Genomic DNA, 11,710 nt, shown 5'->3' on the forward strand with positions numbered 1-11,710 from the left:
TAACGTGTTGCAAAGGCAGAAATTCCAAGCAAGAAGAGTATTATATATTTAATTAATTTTTCAAGATTTTATTTATTTTTTAAATTCCTGATTTAAAATCTTAGATAGTAATAGACGTTACTATTTATTAATTGTATCTCAATATGTTACATTATTATTTAATTATAAGATATTAACTAAAGTCTTATTAAATAAACTCAGATAGGTTGTTAATTTTGTAAATCATTAATTTATATAAGAAGAATAGGATTTAGAATCGTCATTCTACGCATTTACCTGCTGGCTGGATACCTTCACGGCCGTGGGAAAATCCGCAGCTGAAGACTGGAGTTCAAATGCATCCAATCACAGCTTCCCAGTATCTGCCCTTATCCACACGTCATCTTTGCAGCCGGTTGCTGAGATGGCCGAACCGCCAGGGCCCGGCTTATTCTTTGGTGGAACCTTTGTGTCCCACACTGCCCTTCGCAGCCGGTTGCTGAGGGCACAGTCACGAAAGTGATTTCTACAGGTAAAAATATCGACCCTACTTTAAATTAGATAAAATCTTAATTACATTTACATTTTTTTTCTCAAGACGGGTGGGTCGGTTCTAATTTAATTACATTTTTTTCTCAAGACGTGGGGCAGCCGGTTCCACCACTTCTGCCGGGACTCCGGACGTTTTCGGTTGGGAAATGTCTCTCTTGGACTGAAGTGCTGCTTCCCTTGCTTTCGTGATTCTTCCGTCCAATTTAAGGAATAAAACGAGCTGGCGCTTTTATTCCTTAGTTTATCTTACGTATTTTTTAAGCTGTTCTTCAATTTGATTTATCCTCCACTTTCTCGACGATCTTCTTGTTGGAATTAGTATTCGTTTCGCGTTAGGTGCTCATTTTACTGATGGTTTCTCTTCTTATTTCTGTTTGTTGTTGAGAAAGTGATATTTTCTACCTAATTCATCTTGCTTTTTTTTCTTTTGCATTATTTTCCGACTCCGTTTGCTAGTTCTGATCTTCAGTTTAAAAAAGTGTTGCTCTCTAGATGTCCATTTCCCGCGTCATGTGATCTGGGGTTTCTCTGATTGTGTGCGATTCTTCTGGATTCTTATAATTGAATTTTTTTTGGTGCTGAAAAAAATTTTATACTCTTTTTTTCTTTTCTCGCAATCAAGACTGCTGTCCGGTTTACATTGTGGTCGTACGGATGGGTTTTGCTTCCACTCAGAGCCCATCTGGACTTGGCGCTATCTTGTGTAGGAAATCTAGGATTTCTCGTGCAAATTTGGCGTCCACTAGGTTTTATCACCTTCCCAGTACCGATTTTTCAACAATCTGTCTCCGCCCAAGTTCTGATCATACCGCTATTTGTAAGGTATGTTGTTCTTTCAAAAACTTTTTTCCTCTTGTCTGTGGGAGTTTTGTTCTTCTGTATTGCGTATATACTATCACACATATATTCATGGAGAAGTTTAAGACATTCTCAGCCATATTCTTTTCTTTAATGCATGAAATTCGACCCAAAACTTGAAATTTCTGTTGCTTTGACAGCAATTTTTTGCATCTTGCAGACTGAAAAATAAGGTATATGATTTTCTTAGTTGTTCGTATAAGTTGTGGCTCAAAATTGCCACATAACTGAGACGTTATGGAACTGTAAATGCTCGGCCTCATCTCTTATTTAGCTTCTCAGTTTTGCATACTCCATTCAAAGGGCAACTGGCTCTTCAAATATGTGTACCTCTCCATCTATTGTTGTTCAGCTTCTCAACTTGTTCAATGTAGGAACCAACAAGCAGAGCTAGTGCTCTACCTGATGTTGGCGATTTCTTTTGGGAAAAGGCCCCAACACCCATCTTGGATATGGTTGACAGCCCAATTCATTTAAAGAATTTGTCGACCAAGGTTTTTCCTGTTCACTTCCCTGATATAAGCAGCTATTCAACAAGTGAATTCTTCCACTGCGTCTGACATGTCAAAGTGGATTGATGTAGGAACTGAAGCAGCTAGCCGATGAAATACGATCAGAGTTAACATTTACATTGTCCAGAATGCGACGCCCTTTTAAAGCTAGTCTTGGTGTAGTGGAACTTACTGTTGCAATACATTACGTCTTCCATGCCCCTATGGATAAGATACTGTGGGATGTGGGCGAACAGGTTACATAGCTGTGCTCAGACCTTTCAGATGACTTTCAGAAATCAAAATCTGGATTGTTTGTTTGCTTATTCTTTCATTTCCAATTGGACAGACATTTGCACATAAAATTTTGACTGGAAGACGATTTCTTATGCATACTCTGAGACAAAAGAATGGTCTTTCTGGTTTTACTTCCCGTTTTGAGAGCGAATATGATGCATTCGGTGCAGGACATGGATGCAATAGTATTTCAGCCGGACTTGGTAATATTTGCTCCTTGTCATTATGTAACTTATAAGTTCTGTGGATCTATCTTTTCATTTTCTGATTTTTTGTGGGAACTGGTCAGTTAGGGGAAATTAGAAGTCATTTTATGTACTTAATGGATCTTAATGGCTGACATGTGGCACTAAAAATATCTCTAAGAGAGATCTGCTTCAGCTCTGAATGAGAGTATGAGGACTTCTATAGTCAAACCAAAGGCTTCATTAAACTTGCCAATTGTTGATAAAGCCAGTCATATGTCTAAAAATACAAAAGAGGCAGTTTTCTCCATTTCAAACCAAAAATGCAGAATATGTTAGAATGGTCCCACATAGATCCAGGATCAGAAAAATTTTACACTTATTACTTAGGGAAGAGGCTATCTAATTATGGCTAATCATTTTAGGATGGTCCTAGGCCAAATTAACATAGTATCAGAGTAGTTACTTATACTTGGACCTCCGCCTAAAGTTATCCACATGTAGTAGCCCTAAAGAGGGCACACACATGAGGGGGACTGAAAGAACAGTCTCACGTAGATCTTGTGGCCATTACTTGGGAAGAGGCCTTCAAACTCCTCTTAGTTATTTTAGGATGGATATGGACCCAACTTTAACAGAATGAGATAGTAACAAGAAACAGTTCTAAGATTTCCTAAGGAAGAAACTATTGGGTTCCTCTCTCACTTGAGTTGTTTACTACTATATGTGTGATGTAGAGTATATTAAGATTGTTGATCATTTTCAATCTTTTGAAACTCTTATCATTTGACAATGCAAATTATACTGATTGTTCATCACTTGTGAAAAATAAAAATAAAATGTTTGTCTTTAAGGCATGGCTGTTGCACGGGATCTTAAAGGAAAGAAAGAACGCATAGTTACTGTGATTAGTAACGGGACGACAATGGCAGGCCAGGTCTATGAGGCAATGGGCAATGCTGGGTATCTGGACTCTAACATGGTTGTGATCTTAAATGATAGTAGGCACTCTTTGCAGCCTAAACCTGATGAAGGCTCAAAGATGGCCCTATCTCCTCTATCTAGCACTTTGAGCAAGCTCCAGTCTAGTAAATCCTTTCGTAAACTCAGAGAAGCTGCTAAGGTACTTTGGTTATTATTCTCATGTCCTTTCTTCAAATATATATGGTTCATGGGATAACTCTGAGCTGACTGTTTGCAACTCTCATACTTCTATTGATTCTTATATTATTCATTTACTTTATTAGAATAGTTAATAAATTCGTTAAATTAGTAAAATTCTTTAAATCTAGACTTAATTCTTTTTCTTTCAGGGTGTTACTAAAAAAATAGGTAGAGGGATGCATGAATTGGCTGCAAAAGTTGATGAGTATGCACGTGGAATGATGGGTCCACTTGGATCAACTCTGTTTGAAGAGCTTGGATTGTATTATATCGGCCCAGTTGATGGGCACAACATTGATGATCTAATTTGTGTACTGCAACAAGTGGCTTCCTTAGATTCAACAGGCCCAGTGTTAGTTCATGTAATTACACAGGAAGTTGAGGGTTCAGAAGATGACAATAGAAATGAAATGACAATCAAGAGCCAGGATCAAGGTGTTTTGAGTTTTTTTTTTTTCCTTTTTGAGTTTATTTTTCTTTGATTTTGATATATTGGAACTTTTTTCTTCCAAATATATGCCAACTAACATGGCTTGTGCTATCAGGAATAGCTACAATACCCAGAATACTGAAAATGCTTTTTTGATGCATTAAGCAGGTAACTACAATTCGGGTTCCCTATCCTACCCCAAGTTTATGGGCAGCAGCCTTTCTCGTACCTACAGTGATTACTTTGTGGAGGCCTTAGTTGCAGAGGCAGAAAAAGATGAAGAAATTGTGACTGTTCATGCAGGAATGGGAATGGATCCGTCACTTCATCTTTTTCAAGAACGGTTTCCTGATAAATTCTTTGACGTAGGCATGGCGGAACAACATGCAGTGACTTTCGCTGCTGGATTATCCTGTGGCGGATTCAAGCCATTCTGTATAATCCCATCTACATTTCTGCAGAGAGCATACGATCAGGTCTCTCTCTCTCTCTCTCTCTCTCTCTCTCCCCTCTTCTTTCTCATTCTATTTCTCAAATCTGTTGCACTTTTATAGATTGTCCATGATGTGGATCTACAAAGCATCCCTGTACGGTTTGTAATCACTAATGCTGGGCTGGTTGGATCTGATGGTCCTATTCAATGTGGAGCATTTGACATAACCCTGATGTCATGCTTGCCAAACATGATTGTTATGGCACCAGCAGATGAAGATGAACTCATGGACATGGTGGCCACAGCAGCAAACATTAATGACAAACCTGTGTGCTTCCGGTATCCAAGGGGTGCAGTTGTTGGATTGAGTGGTCCTGTAGCCAATGGAACTCCAATTGAGGTAATCTCTGTACTTCTGCATTTATTTGACCTTAATTTACTCTCTTTTTTCTGTCGATAGTGTTCCAACTAGCATACAACTTTTATTGCATGAACATACATGGAAGAACATATTGAAATTTTGAAAACTTCTCTTTTGTTTTGGCTGTTGTGTAGATAGGGAAAGGGCGAGTTCTTGCAGAGGGCAGGACTGTAGCTTTACTTGGATTTGGAGTAATGGTTCAAAATTGCCTTAAAGCTCACTCTTTACTTTCTAGCCTGGGCATTCAAGTAACTGTTGCGGATGCAAGGTTTTGCAAGCCGCTTGACATTGAGCTTGTTAGGCAATTGTGTAGGGAGCATGAGTTCCTGATCACAGTTGAAGAAGGCAGTATTGGAGGGTTTGGTTCACATGTTGCTCAGTTTATCGCACTGGATGGGCAGCTGGATGGGAAGGTGAAGGTAATCTTCTTGTTTCCTGATGTTCTTGTTATTTACTCTACTGTATGGATCTTGGACTAGTTTCCCAAAAGGATTTGTTTTTATTTCTGAAATTCAAATTAGGATAAATAAAATATTAAGATTTAACTGAACATCTTGCGCATGAAATATTCTAATCTAGAGTATGGCAACATCGTGGAGTGCACCAAGTTCGTATGTGCTTGCAGCACATGTCTTCCACATATTGTTTTCCAATGAATGATATACTGAAGTGAATGGAATGAGTGATTTGATTGCATTTTGTGAAGTTTTTATTTGTCTTGGATGTGCTTAAATTTTGTTTGCCCCTAGCAACTGACAGAAAACCTTGGATTCAATTATAAAAGGAGCATTGAATCATAATCTTCTAAACAAAATTTACCCTCACTACCCCTAGCTGGTAGTAGCATATTTATGCAAAGATGCTTTGAGGACAAGAAAATTTTACGCAAGTCCCTATCATTTTCTTAAATCTTCTAAGTGTTCTGATATATGGACTCTGTAAATGTTCCAGTGGAGGCCTATTGTCTTGCCAGATAACTACATAGAGCATGCGTCTCCAAAGGAGCAGCTGAGTCTTGCAGGGCTCACGGGACATCACATAGCCGCCACAGCATTAAGTCTGCTTGGCAGAACTCGTGAGGCCCTTCTATTGATGTGCTGAAGGATTTTATAGAATTTCTGTACAGATGGACGGAAAATGAGTCTGACCTTTTCCCATGCCTACAGCCACATTGGTTTGGTGAATGTGAAGCTGTTGAAGAGGGAGGTTAAACCCGATAGATTTATTTGTTAAGTACTTGTATGTATGAAGAATGGTGATCAAAGCTGTAGCTCCTATTATGGTTCACAGATGATTTTCATGGAACTTGATGAAATTTTGTTTATCCAAGTAAGGTTATGACTGTAAGGGTCATTTGTATTGTTACAGTCTTACAGAAAAACAAAAATGGAAATTTTTTATACCACACTGACTCAGGTATGCTTACTGTCTTGTTGGGATTACTCATGCCAAGGAGGATGTTTACCCTAAGCAAATATAAGAAGTAAATGGAACCCACTTTTCAAAGTACAACAAGAACCGATCGATCTTTACAAATTCATGAGCAACCGGCTTGTTTCAATCCACCGAGTTCACACTCAACCTCAACACAAACGGTCCTTGGGCACTCTCTCCAGTATTCTTCTGTTCGACCGACTAAAATCTCGTCGCCAGCCGGAAGGCGGCAGTAGGATGAAGGCATTGCATGGAGGCGTGCACAAAGTTGGGTACCTCTTGAATCCTTTCCCTTTCTCTGCTACCTCTTACTCTTTCTCCAGACCAGTGATCAACTTCAGAAAGAGTAATTTTCTCACTAGTTTTTTGGAACTTACTGTGTTTTCATTCCGATATTTTGCGGTTTCATGTTCCGTATCTAAATCCGTGGGACATCAGGAAACCTTAGTCTTGTTACCCAGACCAGACCCCTGTTTATTATTTTTGAGGTCTTCAGCTGCAGCGGCTTCTACTGATATTCTTCATCCGAGATCTGCAATAATTAGTTTTCGGTCTCTGAGTTCTCATCGACATCAGATGCCTGGTATTGCTGACAAACATCAGGACAGACTCGCGGAAGTGATTGAATTAATTGAAAGAGATGAAGCTGATATGGAGTCAAAGCTTACTCAGAGGAACTTGGATCTTTCTATCCTTGTTGTGACCAAAATTCTTCACTTATTGAACATTCGGGGAATTTCTGCTTTGCCGTTCTTTGATTGGGTTCGAAAGACGCACTCTAGTTTTAGGCCTAATTCAGAGATTTACAATCTAATCATTGACAACCTCGGTCGTTTAGAAGATTATGATTCAATGCTTCTTTTATTAGACGAACTATCATCTAAACGTCATTGCTTGGCTGAAAAGGCGTTTGATTTCTTGTCTACTTACGGTTCTGACAGGCCCAGGGCTATAAACGCCGTCAAAAGAGTCGTAGAGATACTTAACCAAGTGAAAGGATCATGTCGTAGTTCAGGAATCTATTATTTGATTAAGGTACTCTGTGATTTAAACCACTTCGATTTTGCTATTTTTGTAATGGAGGAGACAACAAAGAAGACCTCTTACTATAACATTCTAATAGCAGCCAAGTGTAAGAGCGGCAGTTTTGATGAAGCCCAAGAATTGTTTGACGAGATGAAGAGTTTTGGTTGCGATCCTAATGTTAAATCTTATAATTACTTACTTGGCAGTCTTTGTAAAAAGGGTAGGGTTGTAGAAGGGTGTGATCTGCTTGAGAAAATGGAAAAGTTGGGTTTTTCTCCGGATCCAATAACATTTGAAATAATTGCAGTTCATGCTTGTAGGCTTGGGAGGTTAGATTTTGCTATTGAGCTTCTCTATCATATGATATCAGAGGGAGCCAAGCCTCGTATCACAACCCATGCTGCTTTTATCAAGGGGTTCTTTTACTCAAGGTCGCCCAAAGATGCATATAAGTATGTGACTGATATGAGTGAAAAGGATAAATGGTCAGTGAATTCAAATTACAGTTTGTTAGTCAAGCTTTTGTATACAACAGGAAGGATAGTGGAAGCACAAGAAATCCTTGTTGAGATGATAGAGAAGGGGATAAAACCACACTTTCCAGTTTATATGCGGGTCCTGAAGGAATTGTACAAGCTGGGCATGGGGGCTAAGAGTGCAGATTTAAAATGCAGGTTTTTGAGATTTTCATCAAGCTCAAAGGAACCTTCAGTTTAAACTGATGATATATGCTAATCAGCCAGATTTTACTATCTAACAAGAATGACCCATTAATAGGTACTTACTGTTTCTTGGTAACCAAAAGTTAAAAGAAGTGATAGAAGTAAAACTATATACCAAGATTGACCTGATTCTTTTTATATTTTTTGTGTTTTGTATTGATGAGATGTATATGTTTCTAGTCTCCTTTTCTCTTAATGAAATTCTCACCATTCTCAAAAAAAAAAAAAATGTATATATTAAGGCTTTCCTTTTTCAATTGATGAAAACATCTCATACTTCCTAATAGATGTGCAGTTAAACTAGATGAATTTCACATGTGTTTCTTTTTCTTTCAACCTGTTTATGCTTGACTAGTCATTATTTATTACAAGTGATAGAAGGGCTCATTTGCTGCCAGCCTGTGTTATGGATTAAAAGAGTTGTGTTTAGAATTACAATGTATTCATTCTCCTGCACTCCGTACAGTCTTATATTATACTGTTGATATGTGCAGTTCTCCTGAATTTGTTTAGTAAGTGATTTTGGAGTGCGTGTCTAGGTCGTTTGCTAGCTTCTTAAAATATCATCTTCATGTTCATTTTCAGAGTCCAGATTTCCTTCTGGGTCAAAGTTAATCTATCATAGCAATACATATAACATCATAGTAATGGAAATGGTAGATGTTGCAAGAAACCTGACATGAATCATTCCTGTCCCTTAGTAGAAACTCTTGATCGGAAAGGGGAACTCGTTTTGGAAAGAGAAATGAGACTTTTCTTAATTTTTATGGGAATTCTTTGAAAATTTAAAAGATGTATCCAAAATATTTATGAAACTTCTATTGAATTTACTAAAACTTATTAGAAACTCATTCAGAACTTCATATAAAACTTTTTTATGTATGTTTTCCAAAATAGGAGGCTAAAGATGAAAACTTTAACATGTTGATTCAAATAAGTTAGTAAAATTATATTATAACTAATCAATTATTTTTAACTTCATTTGTTCATTCTTTTCATTAAGAGCTTATTGATTTTCTTCTAATCATTTCTATAGTATCTAAAGCATCACTTTAATTGATACTGTTCTTTTTCTATTTTTTCTTATTCGTTTCCTTAACATCTCATGTAGGTTTCTTTAAACCTTTCCTTTATCTTTCTTAAATTTATCTTTCCTAAAGGTTTCTCAGCAAATTTGTGCTTTTCATTTCCCACTGTGCTTCCTGTTTCCTGTTCTGGTAACTACCTATCTAACGCGGCTTTTAGTTATCTAGATTAGCGTATAGACGATCTGATACATGGGTTGTATAGGCTGACAGAGAGCCATTTTTTAACTTGATCTTCCAGAGCTGTAACCTCATAAAAGTGATTTCTTTGTGAGTTCAGGATTTGATCAGTGCATTATTGTGTGATTGCATACAATTGGGTGTTGCTTACTCTCCACCCAATCACATACCCTGGTCACTTTTTGCTTCTCTACAATTTTTTATTCATAATTGTCATAGACATCTTCGAAGAGAAGCTGTCTTCTAAATCCCATCAAATTAAACATTTACTGCCTTTTTACATCCCCTTGATCTGATTTTTTAAGATTATGGGTTTGTCGTGCACCCAAATTTGTTTCCAAGTCATTCATCTGTAGCAGCTTCTTAAACTTGTGAGTCATGATGAGGGGGAGATTTATTGAAGAGATGAAGGATAACTGCATCTTGTATAGTGATAGTAACCTCTTTTTAACAACTGAGCTTGTATCCCTACTGTGTGACTGAGAGTGTGTCAGTCACAAGTACTCTCAGTCAGGTTGAGAGGGCAGGCTTATATTCAAGTAGAGGTGCACTTAAACTGGAGTGTGAAGGTAACCTGTCAATACCTATTTATCATCTACTTTCTCGATTCACATGCAGCTGTAGATTCTTTTCCTTAGTTTGAGTTTCAAAATCCATGAAGGAGAGGACAAAAAGTGGAAGTTCAGAGAAAAAAGGAAGCAACGGTTGCAGAGAACTTCAACTGATCGGGAATAACTTCCTGGATCAAGCTGTCTTATGGAACAATCTAGAGATTAACATACAATCACTACAATCACTGCGTTTTCCAAGTTGACATCCCAGAAATTGCTTCTTGGTGTAAGCAGAGCTTTCAAATGCTCTTAAATATCAAATTTTTAGGCTTATCTTCAATGCCGTATTTGTTGAATCATCTTCTACTATGAGATGCCTTAGGAGTGATCCTTCAAAATTCTCTGTTGCAAGAAGAGAGTAATGACTTCAGTTCACTGAATTTTTCTCAACTGGAGGATTATGAAAAGAAACTCTCTGCTACCTACATGGTTAGAGATAGGACATCTACAGTGCTGTCTCCTCCTAACTCCAAAGTTACATCAAAGCTTATTTGGTCATAAACAAGGAATGGTAGCAGGATTCAGGTATCCAGGTAAGAATCCTTTGGCGGAAGGCTTATCCCAGTTATTTTAACATTGCGAGATACCAACAGTTTTTCATATTTAGATGCCAAAGATGGTTAACTTGTGGTGTAGACTTTCTTCTGGGAACGAGTTGTATGTCTGTAAACATCAGCGAGCATCGGAGCTGTGAGGCTTAAGAAGTTCTCATTGTTTTAGGAAATATTTCAGCATCCATCTTGAAGTGGATTTTGGAGTGTTATCAGGAGACAATGATGCTTAATAAAGATTTTAAGGAATGAAACCATATGATCGGACGGTTAAGATAGGCATTTCGCAAGTTTCACACCAAATGGTTTTTCGTATTGGATCAACCCTCTATATATTAGAATGTAAATGTTGTTTGCTTAATGATTTTGAATCTGGACAGGAGCATGCATGATCAGATGGTTGATATAGCCATTGATCATGATTGGACGATTAAGATAGCCGTCTCGTATGTTTTTCACCAAATGGTTTTTCGTATTAGATCAACCCTCTATATATTAGAATGTAAATGTTGTTTGCTTAATGATTTGGACAGGGCACCTGTATGCCCTAGTGGACTCCATTCTTCAGAAATTTGTTGTTCCAATTTTACGTAGCGTTTATAAACATGGTCTCTGAGTTTGCTTGAATGTGCCTCCGATAAGCTTGAATGCCCAAGGCTTAATGATGGACACTGATGAAGAAGAGTAGGATCCTCAACTCTCTTCCTCGGGTTCTATTCCATCCAGGTAGATGTTTATAGTTTCTTAAGTCTTATCGTTGCCTTTTTACACAGAGAGTTGGAGGATAGCCATGTTTGTATCTACATTTGTTGTTGTCTTTTTACGTGTTTTGCAGGTTTGTTAATGTAAATTTGAGAGGAGATAATTATGTGGACTACCCTGTGGGGAATAAGGAGCAATTTGGCAATTCACAAAAATCACGGGCGAGTCCAAAACCATTTAAGATGCCCGCAAATCCACTTTCCACAGATACTAGTTAGTTAGATCAGAAGCTTTTTAAGTTTAGAGTGCTTAATGGGATGTTTCAATGTTTGCATTATAAGCTATAAGGTTTACTGCCATGATTCTCCAATCTGGTGGGTTGATTTGACCCAGGTTTAAAGGGTTCAGGTTGGTCTCTTTGAATTTCATGCATAAGAGAATTTTTTTCGCAAAGAGATGAGTAGATTTAAATCACTGAAGTAGCCTAACGGCATGTGCATCATGATTGGAACTAAATCAATAATGCATAGCCTATTGGCATCAATATCATAAGGCTTCAAGGTGTTGCCCACAGCGTAACGGGGTCAAT

At 37.8% G+C, this 11,710-nt stretch overlaps 2 protein-coding genes across 4 annotated transcripts; both read left to right on the forward strand.

The window, feature by feature from the left end:
* Window positions 1-638: 638 nt before the first annotated feature.
* LOC137947000 (probable 1-deoxy-D-xylulose-5-phosphate synthase, chloroplastic) lies at window positions 639-6,215 on the forward strand. 3 transcript variants are annotated; one of them, XM_068793293.1, is made up of 10 exons: window positions 639-1,353; window positions 1,764-1,883; window positions 1,973-2,137; window positions 2,230-2,380; window positions 3,217-3,485; window positions 3,676-3,961; window positions 4,125-4,432; window positions 4,511-4,789; window positions 4,945-5,229; window positions 5,762-6,215. In XM_068793293.1, the coding sequence occupies exons 1-10, from the start codon at window positions 1,186-1,188 to the stop codon at window positions 5,909-5,911; spliced, it is 2,181 nt and encodes a 726-aa protein (XP_068649394.1). In that variant the 5' UTR covers window positions 639-1,185; the 3' UTR covers window positions 5,912-6,215. The 3 variants fall into 3 exon arrangements, with proteins under 3 accessions (XP_068649394.1, XP_068649395.1, XP_068649396.1); XM_068793294.1 differs by having other exon boundaries at window positions 3,295-3,485; XM_068793295.1 differs by lacking the exon at window positions 639-1,353 and adding an exon at window positions 1,419-1,634.
* Window positions 6,216-6,820: 605 nt separating this feature from the next.
* Window positions 6,821-11,399, forward strand: LOC137946726 (pentatricopeptide repeat-containing protein At1g09900-like). The gene is made up of 3 exons (XM_068793037.1): window positions 6,821-7,944; window positions 10,800-10,865; window positions 11,255-11,399. Exons 1-3 carry the CDS (start codon window positions 6,821-6,823, stop codon window positions 11,397-11,399), a joined length of 1,335 nt encoding a protein of 444 aa, XP_068649138.1.
* Window positions 11,400-11,710: the final 311 nt, after the last annotated feature.

The sequence above is a fragment of the Aristolochia californica genome, unplaced genomic scaffold, assembly GCF_029961685.1.
Source record: "Aristolochia californica isolate CCGP_79_NKW_82.1479 unplaced genomic scaffold, dmAriCali1.0.hap1 SCAF_12, whole genome shotgun sequence".
Lineage (NCBI taxonomy): Eukaryota > Viridiplantae > Streptophyta > Magnoliopsida > Piperales > Aristolochiaceae > Aristolochia > Aristolochia californica.

What these genes read in the sequence shown, in the direction of transcription:
- LOC137946726 (XM_068793037.1), top strand. Translation starts at nt 6,821, where the DNA reads ATGCCTGGTATTGCTGACAAACATCAGGACAGACTCGCGGAAGTGATT. An exon ending in AGTGCAGATTTAAAATGCAG is followed by an intron (nt 7,945 to 10,799) that starts GTTTTTGAGATT and finishes GAATCTGGACAG; the next exon opens with GAGCATGCATGATCAGATGG. An exon ending in ACGATTAAGATAGCCGTCTC is followed by an intron (nt 10,866 to 11,254) that starts GTATGTTTTTCA and finishes CGTGTTTTGCAG; the next exon opens with GTTTGTTAATGTAAATTTGA.
- LOC137947000 (XM_068793293.1), top strand. Translation starts at nt 1,186, where the DNA reads ATGGGTTTTGCTTCCACTCAGAGCCCATCTGGACTTGGCGCTATCTTG. An exon ending in TAAAGAATTTGTCGACCAAG is followed by an intron (nt 1,884 to 1,972) that starts GTTTTTCCTGTT and finishes GGATTGATGTAG; the next exon opens with GAACTGAAGCAGCTAGCCGA. An exon ending in TGTGGGATGTGGGCGAACAG is followed by an intron (nt 2,138 to 2,229) that starts GTTACATAGCTG and finishes CCAATTGGACAG; the next exon opens with ACATTTGCACATAAAATTTT.